Below are 16,557 nucleotides of genomic sequence, written 5' to 3' on the forward strand. Positions count from 1 at the left end.
ATATCTTCCCCCTATCTTGTAGCCAAATCGCCAGAATTCGTAAGTGAGCTGCATAGTAGTATTCACGGAGTGCAGGAACCCCCATACCCCCTCTATCTCTTAATTGACACAACGCCTCCCGCCGGACCCGGGGTGGCCTTTTCCTCCAGATAAAGGAAAACAGTTTTCTTTGCAGGCCCCGGAAAAAGTCTTCAGGAATGTCAATTGGTAAGGCCATAAACAAGTATAGGAGCTTCGGGAGAACTATCATTTTGACAGCGCTAATCCTGCCCACCCAAGTTAATGTTAAACCCTCCCATTTCTCTAGCTCCCGAAACAATTCTAGTGCCTTTGCTGGGAAGTTGCTTTTAAAGATTTCTGCTAGACTACGAGGTATATTGACCCCTAAATACCTGATGTATTTATTAGCCCATCTGTATGGGAACTGGGTTTTCAATTGATCTAAATGAGTATGAGATATGTTTATGTCCAGTGCCTCTGATTTGTCAAAGTTTATTTTAAAGCCTGATACGGCCCCATAGGCCTGTATTTCCTCTCCGATCAATGGAAAAGCTGATAGGGGATCTTTTAAGAGCAGCAGGATGTCATCTGCGAAAAGAAGTATTTTGGTCTCAATCCCCCCCCCCCCCCCTCTCAAACCTCGAATCCCAGCGTTTGCTCTGATTTTGGCTGCAAAGGGTTCCATCACCATAGCAAACAACATTGGCGACAGTGCGCAACCCTGCCTAGTACCTCTATGGAGAGAGAATGGGCGGGACAGGATCCCGTTGATTCGCACCGCTGCCCTCGGGAGCTTATATATAGATTTTAGCCACTCCGCAAACCTTCCCTCAATACCTGCCTTCTTTAGTACTGCGAAAAGAAAAGGCCAGCTGACACGATCGAAGGCCTTTTCAGCATCCAAGGAAAGTATACACAGGGGAGAGTTAGTGATCTGTGCCCCTTGAATTACCTGCAGTGTCCTTCTAATGTTATCAAAGGTTTGGCGGTTCTGTACAAACCCTGCCTGATCCTCATGCGTGAGCATGGGAAGATATTTCTGCAATCTAGTGGCCAAGATCTTAGTAAATATCTTGTAGTCTACTCCCAATAATGAGATGGGCCTGTAAGAGCTGCATATGAGGGGATCTTTGCCTGGTTTGGGAAGCACTGTAATGGTCGCCAAGTTCCAAGTCGGTGGCAGGCCAGTACCCTCGTCTATGGAGTTGAAGACTTCAAGATGGGGGACAATATCTTCCCAAAACTCCTATAAAATTTGTTGGTAAACCCATCAGGACCCGGGGCTTTATTAGGTAACAGTCCTTTGATCGTCTGTTCGACCTCTTCGACTGTAATGGGGCTGCCCAATAACTGATCAGCTTCTTTTGTAAGTGCTGGAAGGTCTATATCCTCCAAAAAATTGGCTACCTCCTCGGGGTTCTGTGTTATTTCTGATTTATAAAGCTTTTCATAGAATCCCCTAAAAGCCTCTTCCAAAAAATTTTGATCAGAATGTACTGATCCCCCGTCATCTCGCAACCCTCCTATCACATTTCTAGTATTATGCTGTTTTAATTTATGGGCTAACAGTTTACTTGGTTTGTTGCCAAATTCGAAGTGCGTCTGGCGTACCCGTTGCAACTTCTCATTGATATCAGCTAGCTCAAGGTCATGTATCTGTGAGCGTAGATCATGTGCCCGCATCCTGAGGGTCACAAGATCTGTTGTCTCTCCCCGCTGCAAGCTTGCCTCTACCTCAACCAATTGCTGGCGAATGCTATTTTCCTGTGCACATCTAGCCTTCCACACCCGTGACTTTAACGCTATCAGATGGCCCCTTATCACTGCTTTAAGGCCTTCCCATAAAACAATTGGAGACACTTCTCCGTTATCATTAAAGTTAATGTACTCTCTAATAAATTGTTCTACTTGAGATACATTATTTGGATCAGTTAGTAATGCGTCATCCAGCCGCCAGAGAGGTCTCGGCCTTTCAGGTCCCACTCCTCTGATCTGCAATATAACCGGTGAGTGATCTGACCAGGTATGGGGAATAATCTGTGGGGTTTCAGCTCGTCCCAGAAGGGAGGCATCTCCTAGCCACATATCTATCCTAGATGAAGTATGATGTACTGTTGAAAAAAATGTGTAAGTGCGTTCCCTGGGGTTATCCTTACGCCAATAATCTATTAATTGCCAGCGTGTAAGGAAATCCTGAAAGTTTCGCCTATCTTGCCTAGCATAGTTTGCCACAGTTGAGGAATTATCCAGACTTGGGTTCAGTGTAAGGTTGAAGTCCCCTCCCAGTAGCAAGGTTCCCTCTATATTTCTACTGAGCAGGTGGTCTAGCTCTTTAAAAAATTCTGAGTGTTGTGCATTGGGCCCATATATATTTACCATGGTATAGGTTTGGCCTGCTAATTCAAAAACTATTAACAGATATCGACCGTGCTTGTCTTTTACCACTTTCTTTATCCCCCAGGGCTTGGTATCTCTAAACACAATTAGCACACCCCTGCTTTTCGTGTTATCCTTGCTGGAGGCAAAGTGGATAATTGGGTATTGCTTGTGTTTGCAAAGATATTCATACTTTGCCTTCAGGTGAGTTTCCTGAATCAAGCCCACATCTATTTGTAATCTTACCAACTCCCGGAACAGCAACTGTCTTTTCCTGGGGATATTTAGCCCTTTTACATTCAAAGACATACATTTAAAATCCCCCATACTCATATAGCAATGTTATGCTTTCCTTATTATCCCTGCTTACCCGTTGGACATTGTGCTCTAATAGTCCTTTGTCACACAGAACTGAACCCCCTCTTTTATCACATAGAACTGATCCCCATCCCTTCCCCCCGAGTACCCCTAACAATTATGTAACACCCCGTGGTGTACCAGCGGGTGTCTACCTACGGAGGAAGCAACCGCCCCGCTTTCTACTCACCCCACAGAGTTGTCATAACTTCATGCCGGAGAGTAACATAACATATGCAACTTATGCAACAACATTAACCTTAAGTCTAACTTTTTTTTTTTTTTTTTTTCTCCAAATTTGACGTCTGCATAACCTCAGGTGATTCGTGTGGATGATTGTTGGCGTTGTAATCTCCTGGGGCCTTTCCCCACTCTCTGCCACCTTGGCGGCAGGGATCGAGTGTTGGTCTTCTTCTCAGGGCCTGCTACTCTCCTCTCTTCAGGTTCCGGTGCTTCTGGGCATATAGCTCTTGCTTCCTCTACAGATTTTATTTGATGCATAGTTCCATCTTTGTAGAAAGCTAATGCAAAGGGATGCCTCCACCTATATTGAATTTTAAGTTCTCTCAAATGTCTGGTGAATGGTTTCAGGTCACCCCTCCGTTTCAGAGTCGCTGCCGCCAGGTCCTGGTAGATTTCGATAGCGTAAGAGTCCCATTGAAAGTCCGGGGTCTGGCGAGCCATTTTCAACACCCGTTCTTTTAGTTTAAAGCTGGTGAAGCAAGCAATGATGTCTTTTGGCTTGTTGTTCCGTGCCGCTCCCAGGGCTCTGTGCGTTCTTTCCAGCTGTATGGTTGTGGCCTCCACATTATCTCCGTTAGTTGATAGCAGTGCGCTAACCATTTGTTGTACCACGTGCTCACAGTCTTGGTAAGTGGGCACTTCTGGTAGGCCCCGAAATCTTAAATTATTACGCCGGCCCCGATTTTCCAGATCTTCTATTTTTTCTAAAAGCTGTTGCTGGGTCCCCTGGATGTCACCGATCTGTTGATCCATATTTCCCATGGCTTCACTGTGGGTCTCCACCTGTGTCTCAATGTCCTGCAGGCGGGAGCCCAGTTCCCGGATCTCTCCTCTCAGATCCTCCTTGAGCGTCGCCACTTCTGCCCGAAGTGCTTTCAGGTCGGAGCTAATGTCCTGTAGCCAAGCCTCTAAGTTCGGGGGAACCGCTTCCTCCGCATCTCGCTCACTGCGGTGGTCCGACGTGCTTCCCGCCGCCTTTGTTTTCCCTCCATTTGCCGGCTCCATTGCCTTCCGTGTATCCGCCATTTTAGATCGGAGCGCCGCTGCTCCTACTTTAAAAGCAAAGCGGGAAAGATCCGCCACGATGGATTTCGCTTTCGAGTGTGGACGCCGCTGTAGCGCTTGTATGAATCACCAGCTCCGTTTTAGCTCTCCGGCAGCGGTATATCTTCTTTTTTAACTTAAATTCTCCGTGGGGCTGTAGGAGCTTAGCTCTTAAGCGGCCATGCTGCTAGATGACGTCACTTCCTCCCTCAGGACACGCCTTTTAAATAGAGAGGGAACCTCTTAATCATTAGTCTTTTAAAAAAAACTCCACTTCATTTACTTTCATATTCATAATACCATCTCACCCCTGTAAACACTCATTAAGGGCGGACACGCAATGCTTCATATCAAAAAGCCAAAAAATTAAGTATTACTTATCTTGGACGGTGACCATTTCCATCTGTGAAACTTCACGAATTTCGAAACTTCACGAATTTCTTTCTTTTACTTCTCTTTCTCTTTCTTTGTAATTCCCGACAGGGAAGCCCTGTTTCGCCACTATCTGGCTGCTTCAGGGTAAAATATACTTATTCCACACCTCCAAGAACAATTGACTCGCCAGCATACTGTCCTCTGGCCTCTACATAGAAATGTCCAGCTTTTGGGGGAATTAGCGGGAGGAGAGGAAGATCAGGCCTGACTTGTTTCACATACCATCAGCTGACTCATTAACTTGTTGCACAGGATGGGACTTGTTGGGGGCACAGCTGCTTGCTTGTCTGTTTTGTTTTGGGGGTTTTTTAAGTCTGACCTTCCCGATCCCCCTCTCCCTATCTGAGCTCCATAAACTTTCCATGATTTGCTTTCTCAGGTGGACTATTCTGTGGTGACCCAAAGCTGGTTTTAGAAGTTAGGTGATTAGCTGCAGTGCAGTGCTTCAGGAATGTCACTTTTGAGTACTTAGTGAGTGTATTTCTCCCCTGATCGTAACTGTCAATCTGGGCTTGTGACGACCTCCTCCTGTCCGAAATGTTGGACTGCAGTAGGCAACATGGCTCATGTTTTTTGGCATTGTCAAGCTGTACAAGCCTGATCTCAAATAATCCGTATCTTGGCGGATTATTGGGGAGAGTTATCCTTGCACCGACCAGTATGTTGTTTGGGCGATTTTTGGCCCTTGGATCTCTTTACAAGGGGGCCTGGCCTTTTTTAGCCAAGGCTACTGTTTTAGGCAGGAAGTGTATTTTATAATATTGGACCTCTGAGTCTCTCTCAACTTTTTGGCACTGGATAAATGCTCTTCACTGTTATCACGTTGGAGGCTCTGCATACTAGAGGTTCTCCTAAATGCAAAAAAGTTTCTTGATATTTGGGAATCTTATCTACAATCCTTACCCCACAGAGCTTGTAGCTTGATTGTTAATAGCCTGTAATGTTGCTCCTATGGTTCCTGTATAGTAGCTGGCTCTGAGAATAGTTGAAGGGGGAGGGATGGGAGAGTTGGAGGGGTGGGAATGCAATTTCTGATAACCATGCAGTTTACAGATACGTTCTTGTTTTGTACCTTTCTTCTCGTTACTCTTTCTACTTATTGAGGGATATACAGACGGTTGGGGGTTGTTTCCTTTTCTGAATATGTTTGGTCCCTTGCGTATATTATATGCTCGTGATGTTCATGTCTGATATTGACTGATAAACATCTGATTAATACTAGCTGGGGTGGGGGATAGGGTGAGAAGGAGAGGGGAATTGTTCCAAATGTATTGATGATGGTTCATCAAACATATAAACGGCGAGTGACCGAACTCACTTGCAAATGCGCAGTAAAGACCCTCTCTGTCCCGCCCCCGCGTCAGTACGTGATGACGGGGGCGGGACAGAGAGGGTCTCTACTGCGCAAGGGAAGGGACAAAACTGCCGTCGCTACCGCTTCCCCCCCCCCCCCAAGGTCGCCGCCACCACTCCCCCCACCCGGAGCCGCCGCCACCCACCCTCCACCCAGGCCGGGCCCTCACTCTGCTATAGAAACAGCATCAACGCAGCACACAGCTCAGCTGAGCTGCCGTCGGCCTTCCCTGCCTGTGTCAGGCAGAGAAGAAGGACGGCAGCTCATCTGAGCTGTGTGCTGCGTTCATGCGCTGTTTCAATAGCGAAGCGAGGGCCTGGCCCAGGTGGAGGGGTGACGGCGGCTCCGGGGGGGGGGGGCGTAGCGGTGACCTCGGGGCAGCGGCGAGCTCGGCGGCGGGGGGGCCTTGCAGCGGCGAGGAGAAGGGGCCTTTCAACCCCCCCCCCCCCCCCCCCCCCCCCCCCCCCCCCCCCCCCCCCGTCCTTTTTACGGGCTCAACGGCTAGTTATTTATTTATTTATTGTATTTGTACCCCACATTTTGCCACCTTTTTGCAGGCTCAATGTGGCTTACAGAGTATGGAAATGAGAACGTCGTTACATGATTTAGGAAAAAACAAAACAACAAAAAAAACAGTCAATCATAATCTGAGGTGAAAGAGGAATTGTTAGGTAGGTCGTGTGAGAGGTGTTTTAGCTGTACTTGGGTAGTTTAAGGAATGATTTGTTTCATTGGAGGGTGACTTTTGTAGGCTCTGTTGAAGAGATGTGTTTTCAAGGCTTTGCGAAAGCTTGTTAGATTGGTTATGGTTTTCAGGGCCATGGGTAGTGCGTTCCAAGACTGTGTGCTTTTGTACGCAAAGGTAGTAGCATAAGCCTGTTTGTATTTCATTCCTTTACAGCTGGGGAAGTTCAGGTTGAGGAATTTGCGGGCCGATCTTTTGGCATTCCTGGGCGGTAAGTCCACTAGGTTTAGCATATAGAGTGGGGCATCTGTATGAATGATTTTGTGTACAGTCGTGCAGATCTTGAACTCAATTCGTTCCTTGAGCGGGAGCCAGTGCAGTTTCTCTCTGAGGGGTTTCGCAGTTTCGTATTTAGGTGTTCCAAAAATGAGTCTAGCTGCAGTGTTCTGGGCTGTCTGGAGTTTTTTGATGGTCTGTTCTTTGCAGCCTGCGTACAGAGCGTTACAGTAATCCAGGTGGCTTATTACCAGTGACTGTACTAGGGTGCGGATGATGTTTCTTGGGAAGAAAGGTTTTATTCTTTTGAGTTTCCACATCGATTGAAACATTTTTTTCGTCGTATTCTTCGCGTGGGTATCGAGAGTGAGGTTTCGGTCAATGGTGACTCCAAGGATTTTCAGATTTTCTGAGATAGGAAGTGTGCAGTAGGGTGTGGTTACTGTAGGGTAGTTGTTTGTATTGTATTGGGAGGTGAGAACTAGACATTGAGTTTTTTCTGCGTTGAGTTTTAACTTGAATGAGTCCGCCCAGGAGTGCATAGTCTGGAAGCTCTGGTTGATCTCGTTGGTTATTTCATTTAAGTCACTTTTGAATGGGATATGGATCGTAACATCATCGGCATATACAGTGGGGGAAATAAGTATTTGATCCCTTGCTGATTTTGTAAGTTTGCCCACTGACAAAGACATGAGCAGCCCATAATTGAAGGGTAGGTTATTGGTAACAGTGAGAGATAGCACATCACAAATTAAATCCGGAAAATCACATTGTGGAAAGTATATGAATTTATTTGCATTCTGCAGAGGGAAATAAGTATTTGATCCCCCACCAACCAGTAAGAGATCTGGCCCCTACAGACCAGGTAGATGCTCCAAATCAACTCGTTACCTGCATGACAGACAGCTGTCGGCAATGGTCACCTGTATGAAAGACACCTGTCCACAGACTCAGTGAATCAGTCAGACTCTAACCTCTACAAAATGGCCAAGAGCAAGGAGCTGTCTAAGGATGTCAGGGACAAGATCATACACCTGCACAAGGCTGGAATGGGCTACAAAACCATCAGTAAGACGCTGGGCGAGAAGGAGACAACTGTTGGTGCCATAGTAAGAAAATGGAAGAAGTACAAAATGACTGTCAATCGACAAAGATCTGGGACTCCACGCAAAATCTCACCTCGTGGGGTATCCTTGATCATGAGGAAGGTTAGAAATCAGCCTACAACTACAAGGGGGGAACTTGTCAATGATCTCAAGGCAGCTGGGACCACTGTCACCACGAAAACCATTGGTAACACATTACGACATAACGGATTGCAATCCTGCAGTGCCCGCAAGGTCCCCCTGCTCCGGAAGGCACATGTGACGGCCCGTCTGAAGTTTGCCAGTGAACACCTGGATGATGCCGAGAGTGATTGGGAGAAGGTGCTGTGGTCAGATGAGACAAAAATTGAGCTCTTTGGCATGAACTCAACTCGCCGTGTTTGGAGGAAGAGAAATGCTGCCTATGACCCAAAGAACACCGTCCCCACTGTCAAGCATGGAGGTGGAAATGTTATGTTTTGGGGGTGTTTCTCTGCTAAGGGCACAGGACTACTTCACCGCATCAATGGGAGAATGGATGGGGCCATGTACCGTACAATTCTGAGTGACAACCTCCTGCCCTCCGCCAGGGCCTTAAAAATGGGTCGTGGCTGGGTCTTCCAGCACGACAATGACCCAAAACATACAGCCAAGGCAACAAAGGAGTGGCTCAGGAAGAAGCACATTAGGGTCATGGAGTGGCCTAGCCAGTCACCAGACCTTAATCCCATTGAAAACTTATGGAGGGAGCTGAAGCTGCGAGTTGCCAAGCGACAGCCCAGAACTCTTAATGATTTAGAGATGATCTGCAAAGAGGAGTGGACCAAAATTCCTCCTGACATGTGTGCAAACCTCATCATCAACTACAGAAGACGTCTGACCGCTCTGCTTGCCAACAAGGGTTTTGCCACCAAGTATTAGGTCTTGTTTGCCAGAGGGATCAAATACTTATTTCCCTCTGCAGAATGCAAATAAATTCATATACTTTCCACAATGTGATTTTCCGGATTTAATTTGTGATGTGCTATCTCTCACTGTTACCAATAACCTACCCTTCAATTATGGGCTGCTCATGTCTTTGTCAGTGGGCAAACTTACAAAATCAGCAAGGGATCAAATACTTATTTCCCCCACTGTATGTAGGGGTTAAGGTTTTGGTTGGCTAGGAGTTTGGCTAGTGGTATCATCATTAGGTTGAAGATAGTTGGTGAGAGGGGGGATACTTGGGGAACTCCACATTCTGGTCTCCAAGGTGGCGATCTGTCCGTATTCGTTATTACTTGGTAGGATCTGGTGGTGAGGAATCCTTCAAACCATTTGAGAACTGGACCTCCGATTCCGAAGTACTCTAGTAGGTGTAATAGTATTCCATGATCCATCATGTCGAAGGCACTAGACAAGTCGAATTGTAGAATGAGTATGTTCTTGCCGGTTGCGATCGTTGTTTTGAATGTGTTCATTGCCGACACTAGTACAGTTTCAGTACTATGATTTGATCGAAATCCTGATTGAGACTCATGTAGAATTGAGTGTTTGGTCAGGTGTTCCGTGAGTTGTTTCGTCACTATGCCTTCCATCAATTTTGTTGTGAGTGGGATGGAAGCGACTGTTCGGTAGTTGGTTAAGTCCATTGTGCTTTTCTTAGTGTCTTTAGGCAGAGGAGTTAGTAGGATATTTCCATTTTCCGTGGGAAAGAGTCCATTTATGAGTCTGTAGTTTACTTGGTTCGTGAGGTCTTGTTTGAATTGTTTGGGTGCGGATCTTATTAGGCTGGTAGGGCACGTGTCAAGTTTGCATTGAGATTTGGCATATTTGCTGAGCCAGTGTGTGAGTTCATTTATTGAGATCAGGTCAAAATTGGTCCACGATCGATCGGCTGGGTATTCCCCAGGATTTGGGTCTAAGCATTCAAGGATGCTTGTGTACTCAATGGTATTGCTTGGTATCATGCGTCGTGACTTTTTCGTTGAAATAGTTCACTAGGTTGGTTGCCGATGGGGTGTCTGTGCTATTCGAGGTGACCTTTGTGGTGTTTAGGAGACTGTTTACAAATGAAAAGAGTTTGTGCGTGTCCTTGTAGTTTGGTCCTATTATAGTTTTGTAATGCGTTCTTTTGGTATGTCTGATTTTGTATTTGTATTTTCTTTGTACTTGTTTCCACTCTTTGTTTGTTTAGCTATTTGATTCTTTATATACTCAGAATGTTGGTGTTCATTCTGTTGTGGCATCAATAAAAAGAAGTTAAAACGTAAAGAAAGTTCACCCTGCTTTCTTTGGCACCTTACAGAATATAAAAAAAGCAGTTTCTGTTCTATTAAGAAAAGGTGCTTCCCCCAGGGCCTCTTGGGGAATTTGACTCTAAATACATGGTATCACATTTTGCCCTCCAGAGCAAAGTATCTACGCAAGGTGAGCAGCTCTGCTCTTTTAACACTGTTGGATCCAAGTACTTAGAGAATTTTTGCCTGTGAAAGTGGTCACATGGTAGTGTGATTTAATGACTGCAAGATTTTAAGATATATCAGAAGGGACAAAAAGTAACTCGAAACCCGATACTGCATTTATCACTTTTACCACATACAAACTAAGGAGGTTTTTGAATTCTATCCACAGTGCAAGATTTTAAGATGTATCAGAAGTGACAGAAAGTAACTTGACATCTGATACTTCATTTATCACTTTTACTATATACAAACTAAGGAGATTTTTGAATTTAGACAGTATCTTGCATTTTATACCTCTTGCAGGAGCTTTTGTAGGAGTGTGTAATCTCATAATGATAGTATCCTCATTCACTGCTGTTTAACTAGTCAGACATTTAAGACTCCATAATATCTTGTTTTATAATACAAGGCAGCCTTTTAAACATCATTATTTTGTATTGATAACTTGATAGTATAGTTAAAATGCATTTGTAAGATTTTCTTGTATATTTAATGGTTTGATTTCTCAGGTTACAGCTATGAGAGATCATTAGGACGCTGCCTGAGTTGGTACATAGATGGAATTTTGCATCTTTTGTCAGTTATATTTTTTCTTTCCAGGCCCTGTGTGAATGTGCACTTCACACACCTTATGACAGTCTGAAGCTAGGCATGCTCTCGGTCCTCTCCACGCTCTCAGGCACCATTGCCATCAAACAGTACTTCAGTGCAGCTCCAGGTGAGGGACAGGAGAGTAATTTCTAGAAGCTTAGTCACATAGACACTATTCACCAGACTGGTAGTAGCATCTGTGGGTTTTTAGGGAGTTGCTGCCCTGAAAATGAGCTTATTCTATGCTTGGAGAGAGGTGAACAGTAAATCTTTTTATAACCTGTTGTATAATTCACACAAGAACCAGACTTTCTCATCACTCCTCTTGGAGGAGTATTATCTTCAGATTCAGCTTATACCAGAACAAGAGGAGGAAAAACTCAGCAAGCATGCACCTTTCTTTATTGTCCTGTGTAAGAGCTGGCCTTGCTTATGCATGTCTTTTTGGGCAGATGGATGTATTACATAGATAATACGTAGGCAACGGCGTGTGGCACATGAGATCATCTCCCCTCCCCCATGAAGCCTTTTATTCTCTTGGTTAAATTCAGATCTTCTGTTCTACATGTAGAGAGCACCTTTGTTTCATAAGTTAGTGTGTTCCAGGTGTTTACATTTACCTCTTAATGTACAGAAAAGTACCTGATACTGTTGTGAACCATCCGTGTTCCAGTGGGAAAGAAAAAAATATCTGAAACTGTCATGTAGTAGCCCACAACATGTGTCTACAAATTCTGAGCGGTTTTTCAATTCGCATATTCAGAATTATCTTGCAGAACAGAAGGCAGTGCTGCCCTTTATAGTTAGTGTAGAAATCAGGTTGATAGATTTTAATAGCACAGAGTTAATTCTTGATATGGGGGGAGGGGGATGTAATTAGGTTTGCATTGAGCTGCTTCCATGATTGTGCATCTCTGTGTAGATAATCGTGGCCACATTGCAGTTGTAAACAACATAGGAAGCTCTGAGAACAGGTTTAATCTTGAGAAGGTTTAAGGATTCTAATTCTGCCAGGTTTTCCTTTATGAAAAGGAAAGAAATTATTACAAAACCTGCAAGAAGTAGTTATGCTTACATTTTCTGCTCATCTAAACATCTTGAACAGATTACAACCAACAGATAATCAAATGGCAAATACATAATACATAAATAACTGCCATGCTACTTATAAACAGGGCAGGGAGGCTTATAGGACTCAAGGCAGTTGCCAGTAAGGTGAAAGTGGAACTAATTTTGGATCAAATATCATTTTCAGAATTGGTCATGGGCACCTTAGGTATGCCTCTCCACCTTCAGGTTAGCATCACTACAAAAAGAGCAGATCTACTGGAATAAAACTGAACAAACTGCAGAAAAGCATGAGGGAGACGGGCTGCTGGTCATGCGGTTCCATAATGAGCTGGCATTCTGGTAGTCCACATTGCCCTGTCCCTTTACTTGCATAGCTAAATCCATGCATTTGCCGCCTCATATTATTTAGGAGACGGTTTCAGATATGGGGGTTTCTTGCTGAAAAAGCATGAGATGGTGTCTTTTGAAATGACTTCTTGAAACCACAGATGTTTTAGTCTGCCTTTCTTTCTATTTAGGGAATGCAACTGCCGCAGCAAGAGCCTCAGATTTGGTAAAATTAGCACAGGAATGCTGTTACCATAGTAGCCGTGGCATTGCAGCTCATGGAGTCATAGTTCTCACCAATATAGTGGCTTCCTGTCAGGAGAAAGGTAAGGCAAAAAGAATAATAGCACTTATTCCTTGTGATCATTTATTATTGCCTTTTTTTCATGTTATTGTGAGTAGAGTCCCTTACAATACAAAAGGCATTACAAAGGTAGATGAGAGAGTGATGCTTCCTGTTTCTGCAGCTTCTCAGACAGGGATTTGCTGATCAAATTGCATTTGACATAAAATTGTTAGCTTTTCTGCCTCATATATCCAGAATGAGAATTGGCTTTAGTCTTGATTAAATATTTTTGAATACTTTTAATCTGCTTAGTAGAAAAATAGCCTTCCAGACTGTAGCCTTTGGAGCAGATTTTTCTGACCCTTCATGCTTTTTGTGTTTGACCACAGGTGGTGCTTCTTTGCTATAAAGCTGTTATAGGGAACTAAATGTTCTTTTTCTTTAACACAAGCAGGAAGCAAGCAGCAGTATATGTTTAAAACTTGTTGACTGGGCTCTGATTAGCCTGGAGTTTGAAAAATTGCAGCATTTGTTGCTAGCTGTTGCTTCAGTCTTAGCCCGGGAGAAGAGAGAGACAGATCTCTTTGCTGAGGCTCAGTGAATTATATGTCCTGACCTCCCCAGGTACTTTCTAGGAAGTATTCAAATGTTTAGTTAGTGTTATTATTGATCTATAATTTAGTTACCTGTTATTGTTTGCTGATTGCACATTATTATTTTTTTTGTTCATTGTTCCAGTGCAACAATAAACCTGTTTAGATTATTGACTCTGCCTGTTTGGACTGATAAAGAATCCTGGTGGTTTGTGTGTTGGATCTGTAAGTGCTTTCTGTGAACTGTGGGACCACTGGAACTGTGGCTCCAGTAACTTAGAAATCACTGGGGATAATTTGAGAGCAGGACACTCGCCCAGAGGTGGTTATGACTCAGTCGGTGGGAGGAGGGTGCTAGTGTAGAGCACAAGCGGCAGGCGGACCTGAGCTGTGCTGGGGATAGACCCTCTAAGTGGCGGCGGGGTAATGCAAGGCAAGTGGCTAGGCGTTTCATGACAAAATATTTGTATTATTTTAATTGAAATCCACTTTGAAACTTTTATAGTTAAAATAGCACTTGTATCTCATTTTTAAGTTAGAATTTTAAGTTAAATCTGTACACATACACTACGTTCTCAAAAGTATTCACTTGCAAACACCCCTCTAACCCTGGTCCTGGGAATACCTCTGCTCAGTTTGGATAAAGTTATACTTTTACAGTGCGTAAATTTGTAACTTTACACACACACATAGGATGTTCAATTTTAGGAGCACTATTTCCACACTTGAGTCACTGTGTATATGCAAAAATCACTTTAAAAAAGTCCTCACTATGTTTGTTTGAATAAGCCATTAAGTTCAGCAGTGCTGGTGAGAGATTACAGTGCCCTACACAAATGCTCCCCCTCCTCCACTTCTGCATAACCATTAGAAATGTGAGTGCTGCTTGTTAGAAGATACTGAAGCAAAGCCATACTCTTAACCACTTTTGTTTTAGTGTTTTATGAATTACTGTGGGGCAGGGGTGGTTTGGGGAGGGACAAGTGCTGATTAGGATGGCTGCTGAGTTTGTTTTGGGCTTGTTTTGTGCCCCATATGAATAGTGTCTTCCAAGAATCTTAGACTATTTCTGATGAGAATTCCATCTCGCATTCAGGTTTAATAAATATACTTGTAGTTTATGCAGTGTATGATGTAAGAATGACAGTGACACATGCAGAGGAAAAGGATTCTCCTTGAACACAAGAGGCTGTGCTTTTTTTTTTTTTTTTTAATTATCTAATTTCCTTCAGCAGAAGGGAGTTTTCTAGAACTTCATCATTAAAGTATTTTGCATGCTGTACCACAAACTGTCTGAAAATGTTCCAGCTATAGGTCATTAAGATATATTTAGAAGCTAATCTTTAATATTTACATAGCTGAGTGATGGGAACATATGCATATAGTAAACAATAACTGGAGAACTTTGCAGTCTAAAAAAGGTTCAGATTCATTTTCTCATCTATATAAATAATTCTCACCTCCAACATTCTGAACCTCACTGTGTGGCAGGGAAACACTGAAGCCCTGTAGTCTTCTAGGCTGTCAGCACCACTCTCACTCATAGACCCACCCTCAGCCACGCCCCATCCACACATAATTCACAACCCCAACATTCTAAATGCAAATTTGTAGTTGCAAGATCTCATGAGTTTGTGTCCCGTCCTCGCGTCACAACGTGATGACGTGGAGGGCGGGGCTATGACACTCAGCCAATCGCCAGTTCCACCGCCCTCTGACGCTACCCCCCCCCCCCCGACGCACTGTGAGAAACAGTGGCCTACGCAGGGCCTCCACCTCCCTCCCCCACCCCCCCCGACGCACAGCGACAAACACCGAGCTACGCAGGGGGAGGAGTGCCGTCTGAACACTTGATACTTGATCCGCCGGGACCCCGAAGCTGCCGCCCGCAAAAAAGAAAAACTACCCACCTGCACCCTCCCCACGCTGCCGTCCTGCGCCCTCCCGACGCTGCCGCAGGTAAACCTTGCTAGTGCCGTTTCATTGCTCACATAAACGGGCCTTTTTTACTAGTTTTCTTATAAAGCAATGTTGGTCACCTGTAACAGATGTTTCCTTTAGATAGAAGGATTGAGAAGATACACAAGTGGGTGAAGATATCCATCGGAGCTGGGATATAACCGCTCTCCCAGAGCTCAGATCTTATTGTAAAGTTCAGAACCCTTCCCATATGCAGCAGTCTCCTCTGCTCCTCAGTTGCTTCCAAAACAGCCCTAGGTGAGGTGGGGAGGTACTGTGTACTGCTCTCGATTGGAAAACACCTGATACAGGTGAGCAATGCTGCTTTTTCCATTGACAAGCAGGATGGAGTCTGGACATATGTGGGTGACTCCAAAAGATAGGGCTGCTCAGTTTTGTGGTATTAGTCTTTTAGAGCAGCTTGTAAAGGTATGGAAAGAGGACCAAGTAGCTGTTTTGCGGATGGTATTCAGTGAAGCAGAGTTTTGAGAGCCACTATTGCTGTGGTAGCACTCTTTTTTTTATATAATTATATTTTTATTTGCTTATTTTAATTGTAGATATTTTTATTGAAAGTAATTTTTGTTTAGGTGAAAAATAGTACAAAAATTAGAACAAATGCCGTGAACATCCACAAGAGCTCCAAAAGAATAAATGTGTATTCCTTTCTTAATTACCCCCTCATCTAACCCAAACTTCCTTCCACCCCCACTTCAAAAGTTCCTACTCCTCCCTTCCTCTTGCACCTTCCCCCAATAGTTCTCTATCAAAGTCCACTCTTCAAATTCTTTATTGAATCTTTGATGCTTAAATGTCTGTCAGTTTCTCCATCCACGCTAAGAGTGATGTGGTAGCCGTGTGCCGTGTTAGTTCATCTTTTTTTAAAGGTAATAAATAGAAGTAAAATAAACATAGAAAAGAAAATGATACCTTTTTTATTGGACTAACAATACATTTTTTGATTAGCTTTTGAAGGTAACCCTTCTTTAAAAGGTATCATCTTATTTTCTTTTCTATGTTTTGTTTTATTTTTTTATTATCCATCCACGCTATAAATTCTAGATGTTCTCTCCACATTCCCAATGCCAGTAACTCCATTTGTTTCCAGAATCTAGCAATGGCACTTAGTGTTTCTATAAGTCCCCATTTAATGAGTCTCTTCTTGTCTTTATTTAGTTTAAGGGGTGATAACCCCAACAGGTAAAGCTTGGACAAAATTTGCAGCAGTTCTGATAAGTTGTAGATCTCTTTCCACTCCCTGCCAAAAATTTACCATTTTTGTCACGTGCCCACCAAATATGCCAGAATGTTCCTACTCAGCCATATTGCCTCCAACAACAGTGAAAAGCATTTGGAAGCATCTTTTCAGTCTTGAGGGAGTAAAATACCATTTATAAAGGGCTTTATAGGCATTTTTTTAAATCACAGAAC

At 43.8% G+C, this 16,557-nt stretch overlaps 1 protein-coding gene across 2 annotated transcripts in view; it reads left to right on the plus strand.

Annotated features, from left to right (window-relative positions):
• Positions 1-16,557, plus strand: part of INTS7 (integrator complex subunit 7) — a 137,886-nt gene that overhangs the window by 37,480 nt on the left and 83,849 nt on the right. For both annotated transcript variants that reach the window (XM_030196069.1, XM_030196068.1), the window contains exons 8-9: positions 10,900-11,017; positions 12,480-12,614. In XM_030196069.1, the coding sequence (XP_030051929.1) occupies positions 10,900-11,017; positions 12,480-12,614 (253 nt within the window). The remainder of the gene's footprint in view (positions 1-10,899; positions 11,018-12,479; positions 12,615-16,557) is intronic.

This window comes from Microcaecilia unicolor, chromosome 3 (assembly GCF_901765095.1).
Source record: "Microcaecilia unicolor chromosome 3, aMicUni1.1, whole genome shotgun sequence".
Classification (NCBI taxonomy): Eukaryota; Metazoa; Chordata; class Amphibia; order Gymnophiona; family Siphonopidae; genus Microcaecilia; species Microcaecilia unicolor.